This window comes from Lepidochelys kempii, chromosome 3 (assembly GCF_965140265.1).
Source record: "Lepidochelys kempii isolate rLepKem1 chromosome 3, rLepKem1.hap2, whole genome shotgun sequence".
NCBI classification, from domain to species: Eukaryota; Metazoa; Chordata; order Testudines; family Cheloniidae; genus Lepidochelys; species Lepidochelys kempii.
In genome coordinates this window covers 102,378,801-102,402,612 of record NC_133258.1, presented here as the reverse complement: position 1 = coordinate 102,402,612, position 23,812 = coordinate 102,378,801, and the positions used below count along the sequence as shown (strand labels likewise).

The following is a 23,812-nucleotide window of genomic DNA, read 5'->3' as shown; positions in this document are numbered from 1 at the left end:
GAAAAGCTGCAGGGTGCTGTATTTGACTGTTACTGTCCTCTTGAAAATGTATGTCTTAAGTTCGCATCACTACTTTAACAGCATTCATTGTGTTTCCCTGACTCTTTAGGAACACAGTAATGCTCAATCTCCATTCAACTCTGCTTATGGCAATAAAGTCATTTCCGTGGGCAACAAGAATAGAGTTTCTGAATAGACCTGGGCAGAGAGGGAGCAAAGATGCTAAGCATCAGAGACAGGCTGACAGCAGGAACTGGAGAGGAGTTACTGAATGATTAAAAATATAAGCTCTCGCTTTAAAGAAATGGGGTAGCACTAGATAAACTGCTCCATTCATTCATTCCCATTCATTCTCTCTCTGTGTTATGGTCACTCCATTTAACCCTCCCATCAAAGACAGTGAAGCCTTTCCCAACCACTGAACTATGAGCAGAGACCAACAAATTCAAAGTGCATCAAATGGCAAAATTTAAAGGGCAGAACTGGAAAAAATACAAGCAGTTTGTCATGGAAAGGCTCATTTGGAGAAAACATATCATTGTTCACATTTGTTATTATTATTAATGATTATTTGTATTGTATTGAGAAATTGTAGATACGGTGCTAGGCACTGTACAAACACAGTCTACAAAAAAAGTCTGTGTCCTAAAGAGTTTAAATGCTAAGTAAATTATTTTTCATACATTTACATTTCATACATTTTTCATCAGTAAGGCTTTCCTGGGATCCAAAGCTTCCAAAAGGTCTATGATAAAAACAAGTATATTATTAAAGGGTGGTGGGGGGGAATCACTTGCAGTTCATATTTGAGTTAAACACTGCCAGGTTGTCTCCTATTTCCCTGTACAGTAATAAGACTATTTAATGTGGGAAGCTTCTGCATCTACAGTCTATGAGGTGGGAGAATTGTCTGTGCAGGATGAACTTATTGCTCCCTGATCTTCAATAAAATTCCCTTAGGAGGAGGTTTTTTTTTTTTAATGACTGTTGTATCTGTAGAAAATATCCCAGTGAGAGTCTCAGAAAAATGGAATGACAGAAAATTTTCATTGTCAATAACTGAGTGTTTCAATTTATCAGGTTTTATATTTGATACTACTGGTACAAAGACAGATGAGGGCTTTTTAAAAATCAGTAAAACTAATTTAAAATCACAAAGGTAGAAAACTCCATCATTTTCATTGATATGTAAATGTACTTATTGAACTGTCTGTTAAACAGATCATTCCCCATTCACAAAAAGCCCAGCACACAAATATCACTTACAAAGTGCCTGCGTCAGTCCTCGAATGACATGCAGTACAAGGGGAGAAAGCTGCCTGTTCTTAATGTGAATGTGTTGTTGAGAATGATGCAGGCTTACAGCAAATTACCTGCTGCTGTTATGCTGAACTAGCTGAACATACTGTATTTGACTAGCTGGGAGATTGTTAGAGGCAGAGCCAATTCTGTGCCAAACTGGTGTTCTGGACCCATCCTCGGAAGTCTACCAAAGAATGGCAAGGGAAAAATACATGAGACATCTGGGGAAGCCTATGGGTTAAGTTCATTGAATCAAACATGATGTCCTGTTTTTTTCTTATTTATTATTGTTGGGATTTCAGTAGCATCTGGACTGGAGGACCCTCATTGCAAATAATCTAGATCTCTACCCAGAACACAAACCAGAGAGTTTAAAGATTAGGAGAGCTATGGAATACAGGTGACTGGTCAGCTATTCAACATAGAAAATTTTCTAACTTATTTAGAGACAAAACTAACTTTGACCAACTCTCCCATGGTACCAGTACTTTCAAGTTAGGCACTATGTTTCTGAACTTTCTAGAAACCCTGTTGTGTATAGAAAGAGAACTTTAATAGCAGCAAAGGCTTCTGGGCAAGTAGGAAACAAAAAAAACCCTAATTTGTATCAATCTTTGCAGACAACTTTCATAAATTAAAAATTTTCCATACATGACATGCTATGAAAAAGACCCAGATAGACACATTACCCCAGAGAAATGGGATTTGATCTGGAAAAGATGACCAGCAACCTCATAAAGCATGATAAAAGCAAATTTTCTTTAAGATACCGTTTCAATAGTACCTCACACCAGTCAGGTTAAGAATATATAGAGACTGAATGGGGATAAATGTTGGAAAAATTGTGGTGAAAGAGGAGATTTTATGCATATATGATGGATATGTCCAGTCATTAGAGAGTATTTGCAATCTGTAACCAAATAACACCAATTGCTGGATATTTATTACCAAATGCTCCTTTAGTAATCCTCCTGGGACTTCCCAGAGGAAATGGTCACACAAAAGAAAATGAAGAATTAAAATCTCATCTGCTATGGCTATTGATAGCCTCTCATTGGAAAAAGAAAAATAGCCCAACCGTAGAGAAATGGTTAAAAAAAAAAGGCGATTCTTATGGAAAAATCAGCACCTCAATTCCATCCATAGCAAAATAGACAGAGGACAGATAGATACTTAGATGTTTGATTACCTTTTATTCAATACTCAGAAAAAAGAAAAAGAAAAAGAAAAAAAGAAAAGGGACACTAAACTATCTAAACTACTACATGCCACAAGGGGCCACAACAGTGGTTCCCTTAACCCACCCAGCAATATTGTTAATCTTTCCAGCTATACTCTTAGCCCAGCAGAAGAATCTGTCCTATCTCGGGGCCTCTCCTTCTGCCCCTCCACCCCCACGAACATGATACAGTTCTGTGGTGACCTAGAATCCTATTTTCGACATCTCCGACTCAGGGAATATTTCCAGCACACCTCTGAACAACATACTAATCCACAGAGACCTCCCTACCAACACTACAAAAAGAGGGATTCTGGGTGGACTCCTCCTGAAGGTCGAAACAACAGACTGGACTTCTACATAGAGTGCTTCCGCCGACGTGCACAAGCTGAAATTGTGGAAAAGCAGCATCACTTGCCCCACAACCTCAGCCGTGCAGAACACGATGCCATCCACAGCCTCAGAAACAACTCTGACATCATAATCAAAAAAGGCTGACAAAGGAGGAGCTGTCGTCATCATGAATAGGTCGGAATATGAACAAGAGGCTGCTCGGCAGCTCTCCAACACCACTTTCTACAAGCCATTACCCTCTGATCCCACTGAGAGTTACCAAAAGAAATCACAGCATTTGCTCGAGAAAATCCCTGAAAAAGCACAAGAACAAATCCGCACAGACACACCCCTGGAACCCCAACCTGTGGTATTCTATCTACTACCCAAGATCCATAAACCTGGAAATCCTGGATGCCCCATCATCTCCGGCATTGGCACCCTAACAGCAGGATCGTCTGGCTATGTAGACTCCCTCCTCAGGCCCTACACTACCAGCACTCCCAGCTATCTTAAAGACACTACTGACTTCCTAAGGAAACTACAATCCATCGGTGATCTTCCTGAAAACACCATCCTAGCCACTCTGGATGTAGAAGTCCTCTGCACTTTATACTTTGCTCTGACATACCCATGCACTGGCTGTTTCTGTCAGAGACATACAGTTAGGTGGGCCACTGGTTTGGTTTGGTAAGGCAATTGCTATACCACTAAAGAACATCTGTTCTTCTCAATACTGACAACATCTTAACTTTTATAAACATAAAGACTTAACAATATTCAGTTCCTGGTGGAAGGTGTGATCCCTTTTATGCTTCAGAACCTAGCAGAATAACAAATAGAATTTGATTCTATCATTTGATAAGGTCATTGCATATTGAAAACTACAAATAAACTATTGAAATTCACCTGGCAGGCCTCCCAGGAGAGATACATTATCCTTCTTCTTATTTACATCTGCCTAAATTGCTACCAGATGGTTTCAATAAGGGCTGGTTTGAGGTATTTGCATTGCTTTCCTCCCCTACCCTTGCCACCTTTTCTGTAAAAAGACTTTGGACAACATCTTAGGACATGTGACCTCATGAAATAATGTAACATGACGTGTAACAAACCAAACAAACAAAAAATGAAGTTTATAGTTGTGCAAATGCTTAACTGTCCATACCAATTAATTATAGGCTGATGATACTGGAAGCTCAGCAAACCCATTACTTTAGAAACAAGAGCAAATGCACATTTATTCAAGATGTGAGGAAGATAAATGAATGATAAATTAAACAGGAAAGTCGCTATCCTAAAGAGAGAGATATCTAGGGAATGTTTTATAATGGAAGTTTATGGCATGAATTCAGGATTGGTGGCTCTGAAATCTGATAGGGGAAACCATATCTATCATCCTTTTTCACTGAGAAAATTTTACATTAATTAATAATTTATGCAAGCCAAAGAGACTTCTCAGAAGGAAAGAAAAATCCCAGCTTCGTGTTTATATGCACTTTTCAAACTGGTATTTATGCAAACTGTGCATTTCTCATTTCGAGGCAGATATTTTGCCTCACAACACACTGATGGCTTTCTCTACACACAAGCCAGAAGGACTAAACCACAAGCAGCAGCATACATGAAACTGACAGCTGAGCCTAAGATATAGCTCGGGGAGCAGGCTGCTGATGAGGCTGGAGAATTACCTACATGCCTCTTTGCTAACTATCGCCAGTATTTGGGATTACAGTAATTGGGCAGCACCAAAGGCTGTAGCATAAATAGTTACAACAGATTTCATGTGAACTAGTGTTTCTTCGGACAAATTCTGCCAAGAGGACCCCGCTTCTGGTACTCCACGTTCACAGATCTAGGAATCGGTTCCAAGATTAGGCTCTTTAGGATGATTGTGCTTCTACTATTGAAAAAATAAATAAGATCTGAAGCTGAATGTGTCTTAGAAAATGCCAACTCTACAGGACAGCTGCCCATTTTCTTAATTGCTTGGGCCAGTGTAATAAAAGTAAGTAAAGTTTTAAGCAGCTTTCCAGAGAAGATGATCTGGCTGACCGCAAGCCAGATAAGATGTCACTGAAAATCTCTTTCCCATCTCACTTTTTCTGCCTTGACACCTCAGAGGTGCTGAGCATCTGGAACTGGAACTGACCTCGGCGGGAGCTGCGAGTGCTCAGTCCCTCTCAGGATCAAGTCCAAATATCTAAGTTTTGCACACAGCAGCTACTGCAGGCACTGTATGTACTAAACAAATGGGACTAGATAAATCAGAACCAAAATATGTCTGAGACAGGCTATTAACTAACCTTTCCTTCAGACAAACAAGCCTGTTTATTAGACACAATGGACCAAATCCTGAAGTCAGTGAGAGATTTGTCTGAATGAGAAGTGAGTAGCAAGTAGGACATTTCATGAGGCAGAACAGGTCAGGTTAGGGCCAGGATGGGTTTTTAAGTCTGCTGCTTAATGTAAAGAATGGAGGTTTTCCAGAGGTAAGGGAAAGGATTTTAAGAAGTTTGAGAGATAACAACTCAAGAGAAAAAGCAGAGCAGGAAAGAAAAAAAGAGAATATCAGAGCAAAAGGGAGAGTGAGAGAAGAAAGAATACAAGAGGGGGAAGCTTCAGTCTCCTTTTTCTATCTCCATCTTCCTTTCCTTCTTCTTCTTCCTCGTTCAGAGCTCTTCATAGTTATTCTACCATTTCGAGACCTCATTGTATATGAATACCAATGGAATAATGATGAGGTGCAGATTTCTTTGATTTCTTCAAGAACCTGCTTTGGTTCATTCCCTTGAAGACCAGATTAGATATTTCTTGGATCTGAATAGCACCTTGGTCTCCTTCTCTTTCATGTCCCGGGACTTACTGAGGAGGATATGTATCTAGGGAGGTGGTGGTCATGAGTTGTCTATGTCTTCTGCCAATAGATATAACTCTTTAAAAGGTCATAGAGCCTGGGACAAAATTCTTGGAGTAGCTCTTCCCTTAACATAATGATATCACTGCTATCACAACTCATCTCAACACGCTCGGCACTGGTTGCAAACCAGGGCAACATGTGACTCTCCAAACAAGTTCTGGATGGGGAGAACAAAGTGAGAGAGCTCTGATCTCTAGCAGCTTGTGTCAGAAGAGGTGGTGCAAACCATGGCACTGCTTCAGATGGAAAACAGGCAGCAACATCTGATCCCCTGAAAAAATCAATGTGATTCCCCTGCCACACTGTGAAAGTGATAAGTAATCTGCAGGAGCTGGTGAGAGCTAAGGGTTTGTAGTACCTTGATGCATATACTCCTCCATAGGTTGGTATTAAATTTAGTTTTATTGGATGATAGAAGCCAAGCCATTCAGTCAGATTGGTTGGAGGTTGGGTCTCTGCAGACAAGAGTCAGGGAACTGATACAAAGGGGGAAACTTTCATCCTTCTGACTAGTAGGATCAAACACGCTCTGACGCCAGGGAGAAAGGCCTTGCCAGAGCACATGGAAGGAAAGCAAACACATAAGTAGAAAGCTTCTGCAAATGGGAAAACTGTGTTGATTAAAAACAACGCTACAGCAAATTAAAACCAAACAAAAATCTCCCCAAAGGACTAATATTAAAATGTGCCAAACAGGCGAGAAAATTCAAATGAATAATAGAAAGGCTTTTATTAAATAATTATGTTTTTATTTTTACTGTATGTGTGTACAGTTTACACATCATACAGTGGCAGGTGCATCTCACCATGTAAAGGGTCTATGTAACACAACATTGAGTGAAAATGTCTGCAGCTTTAGCTTTAAAATGAGTCCATGGAAGGCTTTTCATTTTTGAATGTAAGATGCTAAATAAGAGAAGACCAGTGATGGCCCACACACAGGCTGTTATAGTGTCTGAGATTGGCACTGCTGACCAGCAGAAGATATGGCCATGAAGGGAAGGTAAAGACCTTTCCAGTCAGGGGCTGTGATGTTGGAACTCTCTCCTCCTTGCCTATTCTCTGTAGCACATTTCTAGTTTTCTTCAGGACAGGGCTCAGGACATTTTTAAATTGATTCCTACACTGCGTCTCAGGCAATCTGTGTTCTCTTCCTGGTTCTGCCACTGATCTGTTGTATGATCCTGGGCAACTCATTTAACATAAGAGCAGCCATACTGGGTTAGACTAAAGGTCCATCTACCCCAGTATTCTGTCTTCTGACAATGGCCAATGCCAGCTGTCCCAGAGGGAATGAACAGAACAGGTAATCATCAACTGATCCATCCCCTGTTGCCCATTTGCAGTTTCTAGCACAGAGGCTAGGGACACCTTCCCTGCCCATCCTGGCTAATAGCCATTGATGGACCTATCCTCCATGAACTTATCTAGTTCTTTTTTGAACCCTGTTATAGTCTTGGCCTTCACAACATTCTCTGGCAAAGAGTTCCACAGGTTGACAGTGTGTTGTATGAAGAAATACTTCCTTTTGTTTGTTTTAAATCTGTTGCCTATTAATTTCATTTGGTGACCCCTAGTTCTTGAATCAAAGGGGTAGTCATGTTAGTTTGTATCCACAAAAACAACGAGGAGTCCAGTGGCACCTTAAAAACGAACAGATTTATTGGGGCATAAGCTTTTGAAAGCTCATGATTTTATAGACTTCTATCATAACTCCCCTTAGTCATCTCTTTTCCAAGCTGAAAAGTCCCAGTCTTATTAATCTCTCCTTATATGGCAGCCGTTCCATATCCCTAATAATTTTTATTGCCCTTCTCTGAACCTTTTCCAATTCCAATATATCTTTTTTGAGTTGTGGCGACCACATCCGCACGCAGTATTCAAGATGTGGGCGTACCATGGATTTATATAGCGGCAGTATGATATTTTCTGTTTTATTATCTATCTCTTTCTTAATGATGCCCAAGATTCTGTTTGCTTTTTTGACTGCTGCTGCACCGTGAGTGGATGTTTTCAGAGAACAATCCACAATGACTCCAGATCTCTTTCTTGAGTGGTAACAGCTAATTTAGACCCCATCATTTTATATGTGTAGTTGGGATTATGTTTTCCAATGTGGATTATTTGGCATTTATCAACATTGAATTTCATCTGCCATTTTGTTGCCCTGTCACCCAGTTTTCTGAGATTCTTTTGTAGCTCTTCGTAGACTCTGTCCCTCAGTTTCCTTTCCCAAGCTTTGTCTGCCTAGACTAGAAGCTCTTTAGGGCAGGTATTGTCTCTTACTGTGTGTCTGTACAATGTCTGACACAATGGGGCCCCAATCTTGATGGGAGTTTATAATAATAAAAATTTGGTTGTGGGGTCGGGGGGGGTGTGTGAGAGAGAGAGAGAGAGAGATCTGGTGGGTTTGGGAGGAAGTGTTAGCTATGTTCTTTTTATTTCATTTTCTGCTCTGGATTTATATTAATTAGCCTCTTTTGCCTCATTCATTAATTACTGTGTACTAATTTTTGCTGAGGCACTAAGAGGCCTTCAAATTGTGGCAGAGAGAAAAACAAACAATTATTATTAAGCCACATTCCAAAGTTGAGGAGTAGCTGGCAGATTCTTACATAGGCTGGGAAGTGCTGTTCTTTAAGGAGCAGATATTTCAAAAGGTCTCAGCACATTGAAAATCTGGCCTAAAAATCTGTTAAACCTTATGAGCAATCCCAGAACTAGAGAAAGAAAAGATGGCTCTTTCTGTATCCTTCTGGTGCTAATATGGCCTCACATTTGTCTAATGAAAGAATGGAAAGCTTTAACAAGCGTAATGGTAACTAAGTTGTAATAGTTTAAAATGGGAATTCAATTAATGATAAGTAATTGGTAGGTTTTATACTGATAATGTAAATGGCTTTTCATGAAGCCATTATGCTTGGCTGACAAACTTGGCTAAATCACCCAAATCTTTGGGTCCATCTTTCCTGTACAGTTAATGATCAGTTTAAAAAAAAAAGTCACCAAAGGAAAGAAAATTAATAGTTCACCCTAGATTTGGTAAAATGGGCTGGCCTGGTTGGAGTTTTGGACTGAATCTCTGTGTTGAGACAGTCACATCAGGAGTGTTGCTACACATTAGAACAAAATCACTACTGGATTTCTCTGTATGGAAGTTTTTTGACTAGTACCTAGACTGCACGACCGTGATCAGTGCAAAGAAAAGGAAGCTGAACAGAAAGATAATAAGAAAGTAATGGAGGGAGGACACACTGTGATATAAAAAAAAAACTATAATAAAGTTAAAGACACTGCTGCAACTGAAGATACATAGTTGGTAGAATGCCCAGTGTTAGGAACTTTAGGACCTGCAGCTAATAATTATGAACTGTGGTGCATTTCTTGTTTAAACTTTCAGAAAATTGCCTTCCCCTATAAGAATCCTTGAAATTAAAGGTTGTGTCGAATATTTAAATAATAAAAATGATTATGATAATAATCATTCAGTATATGGTGCTCAAAAAAAATCACCTCTCCCCTTTAAATAAAGGCAAGATCTCCATTAAAAGTAGGGGTAAATTCACCCACAAAAGGCCTGATCCAAAAACCATTGACATCACTAGCAGTTTATCCACTGACTTTAATGTGCTTTGGATCAGATACTTAAGATTATCACCTATATGCCATTGTTAGAATGTACCTCTAAATCATTTTTCCAAATGTGTTTCAATCTCACTCCTCCATTCTGTTGGCACTGCCAGAACCAAACTGGCTGACTGTGTAATCCATGATCTGATGCAATTGCATGGAGCCTTGGAATTGTGTTGATAGATAGATTTTAAATGCATTTATTTTGCCTGAAACCTGCGTTAATAACTACTCACACAAAGTCAGAATTTGCCTTGACTAATGAGCTCAAAGGAAATGCAGAAAAAGCACCTATAAAATGCTAACTAGTATTGAGCAAGCAAGTAATGATGGGGTAAAATGGGGGATTATCCTACCTGTATGTGAAGAGCACCCCAGTAAATCTTTTCAGGTAATTTAGCACATATGTAACTCCTGTGCATAAAATCAAAGGAATGCCAGTAATCAGCTATTTTCAGAACCAACCCCCTTTGCTATACATGCTAACAAGCCTGAGGTGAGATCAGGAACAAGCCTTTAAAGAACTCTAGGTCTGGGTTTATTTTATATGGGAGTTGGATATATTTTATAATTTCTGCCACTCCATGGGCAGATGTTCCCCTCCATAATGACACATACTGAATTAATTTACTCAGGTGCTCACTTTCATCTCAACCAAATCCTTTTAAATTAATCCAAGCTGATTTAAAAGATGAACAAAGGGAAAGGAAGGTGTAAAGCGAGCTTCTTTTCTTTAGAGCCAGGTTGTTTCAGATTTCACTTTCAGGCCTGCTCAGAATTCTCTCTCTCTTTCTCTCTCATATTAAGCAGCATTTGGGCTTTGTTTTCAAAAGATTTATTCTTTAACCAGAGAAGGGCACTAATCAGTAGGTTCACATGCTTATTCAGTAACCTTGTTCCCAGAGGGATATGAAGCAAATGAATTGGTTTCCCTAAGGATTGAGGCCAGGGTAACTGTACTCCCTTGCTGTTCATCATCAGGCAAGTGCTCTGACTTTATTGCTGAAAAGGTATTTGGTTTCACGGTAATTTAAAAGAACTGAACAATGCTGATGCTTCCATTCTCTCCATGGAAGTAGGGCTTTTGATCCATCCACTATTTATATTTCTTCAGTAGCTTCTCTACCAAGTTCATAGTCCCTGGTGTTGCTGCTCTTTTACAGCCATGTTACCAGCCTCCCCAAGCAGCGGAGCTCCGCACAGGGACCTACATGTGGTTGGGGAAAAAGAATCTTACCCTTGACCTAGAGCCAGGGCATAGCACCGCTGAGTCACCCCACTGTGGCGGCTGCTGCCAGCTCCTGGGCTTCATTGGAGTGATGTTGAGTTACACCAGCTGAGGATCTGTCCAACATTGTACCTAACTCGCACCTACAAACTAAAGTATGTGCATGGCATGAGACGCAAATGCGCCTCTACCCCCTCCATGGCCATGAAGTTTCCCCCGCTGCAGCAGAACCAGCATGGTTCCACTGTGCAGGAATGGAGTGGGATTTGTGAAGCCTGCAAAGGGACGGCACCTTCTTATAAGTCAGAGAGCCCAGCTCCACGGGGATTCCTCTTGTGCTGTCACCTGGCGGTCAGCCCTGGGAGAAGAGCAGAAACAGTGTCGACGGATTCGCCACCAACCCAGCCATTGACCCCTATCGTATGGGAGCAGCAGCTGCAGTGCAGCACTTCAGAGGTTCCATGGTGGGGGCTGGGGAGTTCCTTCCACTGAGAATTTCACTGCACAGCCTGGCTAGCTGAACTGCACAGGATCTGGGCCAAAATAGGTAACTGTTCTCTTTCAAACCTCCTTTCACTTCTCTTCCTGCCCCAAACAATAGGATGATTTTTCATACTCTATGGTATGTGCAGCAATTCCTAAGCACAATGGCGTGAGTTCAGTATGGGGCTTATATTGGACCCCGAGCTTTGTCTGAACGCTGCACTTGTTCACATTTAATGTGTTCGGTGAGGATAATTTACACACTGGTCTCATTGCCTCTGGGCTCGAGGATGCTAGGTGGAAAGGAGACTCAGAAACATTTGTGAAAAGTTTTTTTTGTGGTTGTTATCAAAGTAATATTTCATGTAGTGTGTCACTTAAGTGCCTCCCCCAGAGCAGGGTCTCTATCATTACCAAGCCTCTCTGTGAAGTAGGAAGCCAATCGTCGGTGCAAGCCTCAGGAGAGAGATTCTCAATTCATTACCCTGGACCTATCTTTTAGCTGGTACATTTCAGTTTGACAGTGGTTCCTCAGTGCATAATAGCAGGGGTTCCCATGCACTTGGGGGAGATGGGCTATGACTACAGTTTTGATAACAGGATTCTAAGAGTTGATTTATGTTGTTAGATACTTCCTTTAACATACTTAATGCTGGTTCCTTCTTGAGTCCGTGGCCTATACAATACACTCTTCTCTAGTCCTCTCAAAAGGGAAATATTTCTCTTTTTAGATCCATATGCTTCTTTATTCCATATGCTTTTGTTTCTTCTATTCCACTTCAATTTAGAATGGATTATTGAGGGAGCAAAGGTGATTCCTGTGGGATCTCTTAGCATAAATGAATTTATTCTTTTCTATTTAAGATTCTTTAAGAAACTTTGAGGGGAAAAATACATATGAAACATTTTGAGACTGGATGTTCCATTCTCTGGCCATCCAGGATATTTTGTGTCTAAACTGTATTATCTGTCCATTTTGGATTATAAACTTCATTGGATAAGAACCAGGCCTGCCTCTCTTCTTGTACAGCTCTGAACACCCCAACAGTGCTCCATAAATAAAATATGTAAACAAATTATTTTCTGCCCACTCATGTTTCTTCTGTTCTTCTTGATGTCCCCCCTTTAATGCTTAACTCCTGGTCCCACCCAGTTAAACAGGTTGTGCATTGAGTAGGGCCATAGAGGTCCAGGGAACAGACTGTTCCTTCGGAGTCCCAGGTTGGTTGGTGGATCCATGTAGCTCTTGATACCAAGTTCTCTGAGGTGAATGGCAGGACTCGCATTAACTTTGGTAAGACCCCAAGGGTAAAGTCAATGGGACGTAAGCACCTAAGTCCCATAGTCACCTTTGAAAATAGGAATGGACTTAGGATCCTAAGTCACTTGTGTACTTTTGAAAATGGTACCGTTAGTTACAAGCTCCCTTCCCAAATCAACAACAATAAGTTTAAGTATGAGGTTTGATTTCCTTTGTTTCACTGACTTCACTTGCATACCTGAAAGCTATCCAATCCTTTTAAAAACCTGGGTAACTTGTCTGTCTCAATCATTTCCTCCGCCTCTTTCCCTCTTTGCTGTTTTGTTTGTTTCAGCTAAATAACTCTTTTGGCAAAGTGGGCCGCTGCTTTCCTATTTCCTTCACACATTGACATGGAGTAAAATACTATTTGAAGACCATGAGGACTGTGAAATCATTCAGCTGCCAAATTGAAATCACATATGTCTGCCTACCAGCAGGGTTTTCAATGAGAGGATATTCTTCCTTGATGTAATACACATTGTTTAACTTAATCAACCTTGACCTTCTAAAATGTTGGCTTGCTAAGAAGAAAAAAAATTGTTAGCACCAATGACGTTTACCGAAACGACTTTGGAAATTTTGTTTGCGCAGATAGAAAAAAGCTGAGCATGTGGAATACGGGAGTCAAAACAAGCTGCCTCAGGGCTCGTCTACATTACACAGTTAGGTCGACCTAAGGCGGCTTCTGTCAACCTAATTATGTCAGTGACTAAACTACAACCTTCCTCCTGCTGCTGTAAGTGCCGTACTACACTGACATAATAACTCCACCTCCATGAGAGGCGAAAGGTTTATGTCGGTGTAATTAGGATGAGGCAGTGTCTGTGTGGACCTTATGTTACTTACATCAACTGTCTTGTCAATTTCATTGCAGAAGTCATGAAATTGACAAGAAAGCCCAGCTCCCCTGGAGAGCTGGGAGCTGGACCCTGCTCCCCTCTGGGAGCTGGAGTGAGGGCCCAGAGGGGAGCTGAAGCTCAGGTGGCTTCAGACCTGTTCCCAGCTGGGAGCTTGGGTGAGAAGCCCAAGCAGCCTCCTCACCCGCTCACTGCCTGGAGCCAGTCAGCTTTGTCAATTTCATGGCAACTGGCTCCAACTCCCTGGTGGTGAGAAGCCCTGGGCAGCTTTCCCCAGCTCCCAGTGAGGAACAGGGAGGTGAGACGCCCTGGGTAGCTTCTCCCTGCTCCCGGCGGGGAACAGGGAGCGGGTGGGGAGCAGCCTGCCAGGAGCCCGGGAGCCTGTGGGGCAGCCAGGGTCCCGGCAGGGAGCTTCCAGCAGAGCTGACAGACCGGGTTCTCAGTTCCCCACACTGCCCTCTTTGGTTGGTGGAAGCGCTCCTAGTGAGGACACACATCACTGAACCAAGGAGGGTAGTGTAGACATGCACCACTGCAGTAATTATTGCGGTGACAGTAATTTGACCTAATATAGATCAACTTACATTAGTAGTGTAGACATAGGCACCGACTCCACGCATGTTCCAGGGCTGGAGCACCCACAGAAAAAAAATAGTGGGTGCTTAGCACCCACTGGCAGCCAGCTCCCCTCCTCCCTCCCCACCCCTCCACCCCCGAGCCTCCTGTCTACCAGCAGCCCTGACAGTCAGCTCCTCTCCCTCCCTCCCAGCTCCTCCAGCCCGCCACGAACAGCTGTTCTGCGGCACACAGGAGGTGCTGGAGCGGGGGGGGGGGAGGCGCTGGAATGGGGCGCACTCAGGGGAGGGGGAAGAACTGGGTGGAAAGAGGCAGGGTGGAGCAGGGGCAGGAAGAGGTGGGGTGGGATGGGGGCTTCAGGTAAGGGGGGGTTGGGGGCAGGGCCTGGGGTGAAGAGGAGGGGTGAGCACCACCGGGGCCCAGAGGACGCTGGCGCCTGTGAGTGTAGACATACCCTAAGTCACCGGCATCCCAAAACCAACAGACTAAACATATGGGAGACTCCAGCCCTGAAGCTGATGAGTCATTGTCGGTGGCTTCCACTTCAGCTTGTGTTTCCAAAACAAAGATTTTTATTTTAATAGTCCTGAAAGCATATGCAGGCCCATTGAGAATAAAAATGCTCAGAAGTATACTTACTGTGGTTTGTGACCATGCCCTTGAAAAAATACCAGCCTAAGAAGAAGGAATATCATGTAAACTGAAGAAGTCTTTGTTGTTCTCGTATTTTATACGTGTGTGTGTGTGTGTGTGTGTGTGTATGTTGCATCTGTTGCTACATTCTTGCCAAAGACTTTTTTTTTTTAAAGGAAGGACTGTTAATGAGTGATAGCATGTAATGTGGCTTTTCTCCTATTAACTTGTTTTTTGTCCACTTAGCCGTCTTTAATGAGCAGCTCTCTCAAAGGGATATAGTTAAAGTGTGAAGAAAAACAACTTGTTGAACCATTTATTGATATACCAGGCAGCTTAGAGAGGTGCGAAAGAAAGTCTTTATGTTTCACTACTTGAAGCATCTATTTTACAGGTTATGTGATTTTGGAGGCAGAGAGGATTCTTGTTATTTGTTGAGTCCTTGGTATACCAAAAGTCAGCATTTTGATGGGGAGTCAAAACAGAATTAAAATTCAGGGCAGACAAAAATGTGACTAGAAAGTATTAATATATATTCTATTGTTCTGGGAATGCACATAAGGTCACATCAAGCTCTGTATCAAGAAATACCACAAACACTACCTCTCCCTTTCATATCTACCAGCCTCCACGCAGATAGATTTCTTCACAAACGTGAAAAGGATGTCATGCTCATGATTCTTAACCATCCAACAAATTCAAACCTAATAAAGTCAACTTATTAAATAGCTTCAGCCTCTCTGCACGCAAGTTTTGGGGGAAGGTTGTGCTGTGGAAGTGTCTTTACAAATTGTTCAGACTCATAAATGCTTTTCTGCAGTGATAGGTAAATCTCAAATGGTCCCTGCACCCATGAGTTCACACCTGTCAGTACACATGTTGGAAATAGTTAAGAAAAAGATAGTGAATGATCTTCAGAAAATTAATCTTCTTTGGTTTTATATGACATTGCCAAGCAAATCAATTTAACTTTTCCTAAACAAAATACTGAAAGGTACTGTAGAAGAAGCCTTATGGTCCGTATATCTCAGAGCATTCTTATCAGCTCAGCAGCAAAGGTGATTAGCAATTGGAACAAAGTACCAAGGGAAGTGGTGAATACTCCATCTCTTGCTGTCTTCAGAGCAAGGCTGGATGCCTTTCCAGGAGATATTCTTTAGCCAAACACAGTTTATTTGGCTAAACACAGGAGTAAATGAGTGAAATTTTATAGCCTGTGATATACAGAAGATCAGATTACATGGTCTAATAGTCCCTTCCAGCTTTAAAGTCTATGAATCGTTATGATGATATAAATGCCTGATCTTGTATAACAAATCTATCCTTTGCAGTTTTGGAGAGCAAGAGAAGCAGCATTAGGTTCAAACTAGGAGAACACCCAAAATGTCCTTTGTGCGTCTCATTATGACAACACTTTTCATCTAACAGCGAACGATTGGAGTTAAATGATGTTTTATACTGTATCTCACAATTCATCATGTTCTGCATGCATTATTACATAATACAGCAGCAAGTATTATTATACTGCAATTATATTTTATCTTGAAGTGCTATTTCAGCCAAAACTATTGAAGGATGCAAAAAATGATTTGTTGCAAGTGATAATCTGAAGAATGAATTTCAAAAGGAAAAAATACAGTGATAAATGTATATTGAAAAATATGAATCAACCACCTTTGCAACCCCTCACTTCCAAGCACTTCTTGGCTTCAGCTAGAGTATCTGGGCCTATATGTCCACACAATTACATAGTTATTATAGGTTTCAGAGTGGTAGCCTTGTTAGTCTGCATCAACAAAAAGAACGAGGAGTACTTGTGGAACCTTAGAGAATAACAAATTTATCTGAGCATAAACTTTCGTGGGCTAAAACCCACTTCAGCGGATGCATGCAGTGGAAAATACATTAGGAAGGTATATATACACCCAGAGAACATGAAAAAATGGGTGTTGCCATACAGTTAAGATGAGCTATTATCAGCAGGAGGAAAAAAAACTAGGTGACTACTAGAAGGCTTCCTAAGTTTGGGCACTTTTGGTTCCTTCAGCTTCTTGAAGTCACTGTCTACAGGACAGGCCCAACAAAGAAAGTAACGGAACACCACTAGCCATCACCTTCAGCCCCCAACTAAAACCTCTCCAGGGCATCATCAAGGATCTACAACCTATCCTGAAGGACGACCCATCACTCTTACAGATCTTGGGAGACAGGCCAGTCCTTGCCTACAGAGAGTCCCCCAACCTGAAGCAAATACTCACCAGCAACCACACACCACACAACAGAACCACTAACCCAGGAACCTATCCTTGCAACAAAGCCCGTTGCCAACTCTGTCCACATATCTATTCGGGGACACCATCATAGGACCTAATCACATCAGCCACACTATCAGAGGCTCGTTCACCTGCACATCTACCAATGTGATATATGCCATCATGTGCCAGCAATGCCCCTCTGCCATGTACATTGGCCAAACTGGACAGTCTCTTCGCAAAAGAATAAATGGACACAAATCAGATGTCAAGAATTATAACATTCAAAAACCAGTCGGAGAACACTTCAATCTCCCTGGTCACTCAACTATGGACCTAAAAGTGGCAATACTACAAGAAAAAAACTTCAAAAACAGACTCCAACGAGAAACTGCTGAATTGGAATTAATTTGCAAACTGGACACCAGTTTGAATAAAGGCTTGCATAGAGACTGGGAGTGGATATGTCATTACACAAAGTAAAGTTATTTCCCCATGTTTATTTTTTCCCCCTACTGTTACTCACACCTTCTTGTCAACTGTTGGAAATGGGCCATCCTGATGATCACTACAAAAGGTTTTTTTTTCTCCTGCTGATAATAGCTCACCTTAACTGTATGGCAACACCCATTTTTTCATGTTCTCTGTATATATATATCTTCCTACTGTATTTTCCACTGCATGCATCCGATGAAGTGGGTTTTAGCCCATGAAAGCTTATGCTCAAATAAATTTGTGACTCTAAGGTGCCACAAGTATTCCTCAGTTATTATAGATTGCTGTGGGATCTTTGTATGAAAGATGCTGTATGAGTGGTAGTTATTATTACAGGCAGGACTTTCGGAGTGCCCAGAAGAATAGAGGTTAAAATGAATATTACGTAGGTACAATGCTCTGCTCATATAATACAGAATAAGAAAGAATATACAAACAACCTAGGGCCCTATACAAAGGATCTGGGGTTGTGTTGTTCATGTTGTCTTTATTAGATCTAGATTTAAAGCAATTTGTAACCTGGTAGCCTGGAAAGATTAGGCTAGCGCACATACATAATACAGACTGTTTTGTTTTGTTTTGCCTTTCAGGTAATACACATAGCGAGGGTATCTGCAGCAACAGTGTTATATATCAATATGGACAATTAATCTATTGTATTTTCTCCTACAGAAGCAAGTCCTGTCAGTGCTTCCTATTGATCCAAGAAACTCTTACCTGATTACTAAAGTTTAGTTAGGTTTCAGAGTAGCAGCCGTGTTAGTCTGTATTCGCAAAAAGAAAAGGAGTACTTGTGGCACCTCAGAGACTAACAAATTTATTTGAGCATAAGCATTCGTGAGCTACATTTCACTTCGTCAGATGCATTCAGTGGAAAATACAGTGGGGAGATTTATATACATAGAGAACATGAAACAATGGGTGTTACCATACACACTGTAACCAGAGTGATCACTTAAGGTGAGCTATTACCAGCAGGAGAGCCGGGGTGGGGGGGGAGGATAAACACAGAGAAATAGTTTTACTTTGTGTAATGACCCATCCACTCCCAGTCTCTATTCAAGCCTAAGTTAATTGTATTCAGTTTGCAAATTAATTCCAATTCAGCAGTCTCTCGGAGTCTGTTTTTGAAGTTTTTTTGTTGAAGTATTGTGACTTTTAGGTCTGTAATCGAGTGACCAGAGAGATTGAAGTGTTCTCCGACTGGTTTTTGAATGTTATAATTCTTGATGTCTGATTTGTGTTTAGTTTAGTTAGTTATTTATTCAGTGAGACAAGAATCCACTGAGACAATCACTTATTTTCAAGGAGAATGTGAAAAAAGCTTTGAGTGGGTACTTTGTATGCTTACATTTCAGACAAATTAGCAGCTCAGCAAGAAGGCCGCTGAAGTCAGTAGAACCAGAAGAGTACTATATCTAGATGAACCTAAGGCACTAATGCTTTGTCCTGCACCATTGTCCTGCACCATTCAAGTCAATGAGAATTTTCCCATTGACTTGACTGGAAGCTGCATCAACCCTAAGAGCAAAGCACTGAAGTGTGTCACTATTATTTATTGTTAGTTTTATTACTGTAACACCTAAGTGTAAAGCTCTTCATTGTGCCTTAAACTCATGCTTCAGTGGTTTACTGAATAGGAAATTACTTAAACCCATGCTTAAAGCTAGGTGTGGGTTTTAGTGTTTTGCTGAATCAGACCCTAGAATAGTAATATATCTTGCACTTTTCTTATATACATAGCTACCTTTTTGACCTTACATTCAAATAATTTTATATATAGATATAAAGTAACATGATATGCTACTTCTTAAACTTTTCAAATATATTTGATTTCTGCCTTGGCTGAGCTCCATAAACTCCTTTATGCCAAAACATTGAAAAAAATCAGTTAAACATCTTGTTCTGAATTAAAAACATGCAATGGATGTCTTCACGTTTACACTACAACATGGCCTGGGGTTGCCCAGAGTGATTAGACAAAATGGAACAGATCTTCAACTAGAGTAAATCAGCATCACTTCACTGACTTCAATGGAGCGATGGTGATTTATACCGGTAGAGGAGCTGACCCAATAGCTCTAGGGCAATTTACAACTATTTCAAACTCTTTGCTAGGCACCAGCCCGTCTACCTGGAAATAGATCACAGGTAATATTTTCAAAAAAGGAACAGTAACTAATGAAAAGAGGATTGAACAAATCCAGGCCCTGTGGTTCAACACTAGCTCTTACATTTTTCAGCAGATTCTATGCTGTGAAGGGGACACCAAAGCATCTCAAAAAGGAAACCCTCACTTGCACTTAGGTAATCCACATATACCTTCATGTTTTAATAAAACAATACATTTTAGTAAATTATTATTAATAGTATTTACTTATGACAGTAGTACCTAGAGGCCACAATCAAAACAAGGGCCCTATTTCTCTAGGCACTGAGGAAACTCCTGCAAAGAGACGTCCCCTACCCTTTAGAGCTAATAGATAAAATAGACAAAGGATAGGAGGGGAAACAGAGCCTGAAAGAGGTGAAATAACTTGCCCAAGGTGCTACAGGAGCGCAGTGGCAGAGCCAGCTGTAGAATTCTAAGTCTCCTGATCCCTAGCCCATTGTCCAAAATGCCTCCCATAACACCTCGTTTGCCTGCATCTCTCAACCCAGTTGACATGAGATATATGTTCTCCCCCAAACATGCTGTCTCTCACATGCATATCATTTCCTGGTGCATATTTAGAAGGCCCAATTTTTAATGAATCTGAGCCATGTTAACAATACTTCTGGCCTGAATAGAAATGCTGGTGTCAAGGTTCCTTCCCCACTCTGAACTCTAGGGTACAGATGTGGGGACCAGCATGAAAGACCCCCTAAGCTTATTTTTACTAGCTTAGGTTAAAAACTTCCCCAAGGTACAAACTTTGCCTTGTCCTTGAACCCTATGCTGCCACCACCAAGCATGTTAAACAAAGAACAGTGAAAGAGACCACTTGGAGACATCTTCCCCCAAAATATCCCCCAAGCCTTACACTCCCTTTCCTAGGGAAGGCTTGATAAAAATCCTCACCAATTTGTACAGGTGAACACAGACCCAAACCCTTGGATCTTAAGAACAATGAAAAAGCAATCAGGTTCTTAAAAGAAGAATTTTAATTAAAGAAAAGGTAAAAGAGTCACCTCTGTAAAATTAGGATGGTAAATACCTTACAGGGTAATCAGATTCAAAACAGAGAATCCCTCTAGGCAAAACCTTAAGTTACAAAAAGATACAAAAACAGGAATATACATTCCATTCAGCACAATTTATTCTATCAGCCATTTAAACAAAAAGAAATCTAATGCATTTCTAGCTAGATTACTTACTAACTTTTTACAGGAGTTCTGAGCTGCATTCCTGATGTGGTCCGGCAAAAGCATCACACAAACAGACGAACCCTTTGTTCCGCTCCCTCCAGCTTTGAAAGTATCTTGTCTCCTCATTGGTCATATTGATCAGATGCCAGCGAGGTTATCCTAGCTTCTTAACCCTTTAGAGGTGAAAGGGTTTTGCCTCTGGCCAGGAGGGATTTTATAGCACTGGGAACAGAAAAGTAGTGACCCTTCCCTTTTTTATGTAGGGCAGCTGGACTCTACAGTTGGGCCTCAGCCCACTTTTTGTAATGCAGCCACAGAGAATGGCACCTGATAATTACTAAGGGGGATGCTCTTCATTTACTTTCTAAAATAAAACGTGATTCGTAATAAATAAAGTGATGCATTACAGAGTTTTGAAGAAAACAGCAGTTTGAGGTGCTCTGACAAACTGATTCTATTGCAGAGTTACTTTTCCCATGGGACATAACAAATTAAATGACAAAGCCAAGTAGAGAGCAGTGATAAATCTCCGTTTGGACATTAATCAGCTTCCCTCTCATTTACCATCTTCTATTTAATTAGCTGACTGTATGCAGTTTGAACAATGAACCTTTCATTCAACAATCTCCATAACTGTAATTTAAATGGATTTCCTGAAAGTTGCCCTCCAGGCTTCAGGGAGAGGATTCCAAGAGCTCTGTGAACACTGTACGTCTTATATAACGGAGGAAAATTCAAATCCTGCTCTGAGTTGTAATTAGATAATGCCCGGAGAAGGGAGGAAAGAATCAGATGAACTGCAACTGGAGTAGGAGAAAAGTGCATTTGATATCACTGGGATACAAAGCTAGCACACAGGCAGCATGAGATGACAATTAAGGCATTAGATACTGTCTGGTAGGAAGATGAATATTCATATCAGAGACACTGCAATGAGACTCTGTGGAGGAAGCAGTAAGCTGACTGAGAGGTATAAAAGGCAATGAGATGATACAAAGAGGAACATGCACCAGTACTGGGAACCTTGACTCTGTAAAATTCCAACCAACACAGCTAAAGCAGTTTTTTCAGTCCCACCAAAAAACTGTCCAGCAGCCCCCCATTCCTTGTTGTCTTAGGGAAGCAAATTGTGAAATACACACTCACTGGGTTCAGGTGGGTTTGTACGTGCTACTGCTAGGCCATGACTCCACTGCCACGGTCCATGCTACTGCAGCTACGCTGCTATTTATACTCACCCTGGCTTGATGGGATCTAGTGCAAGTGTGTGTACGTGGGCAGGGGGATCACACCCATAGCTCGTAATGTAGGCAGCCTTAGTGTACAGAGTAGCTGTCGTTGTGTATTCTGATGCAATGAGACTGCAGAGACCAAAGGTGGTCCTCCATTTTGGAAGATGGGGATCTGGACTGGAGGGGATAGGACAGTGGCTGGCATCCTCAACTCCCACATGCATATCATCCTCAACTCCCATGCATCCTCAACTCCCATTCTTTTCAGCACCCCTGAAAAATGGAGCCCTTTGCAGACAAGCCTGTGGGCTAAAGGCAGGCCCAACAAACAGGCCAGAAGGAGTCTTAAGGAGCATCATTGTATCAATACTCCCCAAACCCAAGGATGACCCCAAAGACCACCGTGAAATACAGTAGTAACAATTTAGTAATGGCACCTGTGGGAGCCCAGTAGAATGAGGGCAGCTGTAAGTGCTAGGGTGCTCTGTAGAAGAAGTTGATGTTTCCCTCATGGAAAACACTGCTTGTGATTACAGTAAATTGGACTGATTTATAAATTAATACCTGTCTACAGTAGAAAGAGTGCTGAGTTAACTGATGCCATTGACAGCTGAACCATATTACATTAAAAGCTATATCTGTTTACTATTACATAAGAGGAAAAGCCAAGAGTGGAAAAAACCTGGAATTTGGCAACCTCATTTAATCACATCTGGTAATATTCTAGTCTGAGGGATTATCGCTGCTGGATAGCAGGCTTTTAGAAAGTAGATCAAACAAAGAAACTAGAGCAAGCTAGACTCAGAAAATAAAGAGTCTGATTTATTTATTTATTTTATTTATAGCTGTGTGTTCACCTTTCAGGAAGATTATAAATATACTTGACAAAGGTGTGTTTGGCACAGTTCCTTTGGAGTAAAGATTTTGTTTATGTCAGGGTTAGAACAATTCTAATTCAGGTTAGGGTTAGTGATGGCTGACTCTCAAAAGTTCAGGTGGGGATCAGGTAAACATCCAGGAGCTTAGATGCTTATGCGAAGTTTGCCAGAACTATCTGTACCTTGAAAACCTGGCATAAGTAAGATTTTCTTGTGAAAAGTATGTCAGTTCTGCTTACAGAAATACTGCAAGAACAGCTTTTGGCAAGCTATTATGGCATTTCCTGTTCCAGCAGACCTTGAGGTGCAAACACATTACAAAATGTGAGAAGGAAGTTATGTGCAAGGTTGGTTCTGACAGGGGATGAAGACTCATTTGTTCAATATCTTCATAAATGATCTGGAGGATGGTGTGGATTGCACTCTCAGCAAATTTGCGGATGATACTAAACTGGGAGGAGTGGTAGATACGCTGGAGGGTAGGGATAGGATACAGAAGGACCTAGACAAATTGGAGGATTGGGCCAAAAGAAATCTGATGAGGTTCAATAAGGATAAGTGCAGGGTCCTGCACTTAGGACGGAAGAACCCAATGCACAGCTACAGACTAGGGACCGAATGGCTAGGCAGCAGTTCTGCGGAAAAGGACCTAGGGGTGACAGTGGACGAGAAGCTGTATATGAGTCAGCAGTGTGCCCTTGTTGCCAAGAAGTCCAATGGCATTTTGGGATGTATAAGTAGGGGCATAGCGAGCAGATCGAGGGACGTGATCGTCCCCCTCTATTCGACATTGGTGAGGCCTCATCTGGAGTACTGTGTCCAGTTTTGGGCCCCACACTACAAGAAGGATGTGGAGAAATTGGAGAGAGTCCAGCGAAGGGCAACAAAAATGATTAGGGGTCTGGAACACATGAGTTATGAGGAGAGGCGGAGGGAACTGAGATTGTTTAGTCTGCAGAAGAGAAGAATGAGGGGGGATTTGATAGCTGCTTTCAACTACCTGAGAGGTGGTTCCAGAGAGGATGGTTCTAGACTATTCTCAGTGGTGGAAGAGGACAGGACAAGGAGTAATGGTCTCAAGTTGCAGTGGGGGAGGTTCAGGTTGGATATTAGGAAAAACTTT

General features: G+C 41.4%; 2 protein-coding genes across 6 annotated transcripts in view; one reads left to right on the top strand and one right to left on the bottom strand.

Moving 5' to 3' along the window:
* Positions 1–14,591, bottom strand: part of LOC140909032 (uncharacterized) — a 116,926-nt gene extending 102,335 nt beyond the window's left edge. For all 3 annotated transcript variants that reach the window (XR_012158053.1, XR_012158055.1, XM_073337359.1), the window contains exon 1: positions 14,491–14,591. Coding sequence is in view for 1 of the 3 variants with exons in the window: in XM_073337359.1 (XP_073193460.1) it covers positions 14,491–14,506 (16 nt within the window). In the remaining 2 variants the exon portion in view is untranslated. The remainder of the gene's footprint in view (positions 1–14,490) is intronic.
* LOC140909033 (uncharacterized) overlaps positions 1–23,812 on the top strand; it is a 100,916-nt gene that overhangs the window by 1,265 nt on the left and 75,839 nt on the right. The window lies entirely within an intron of this gene.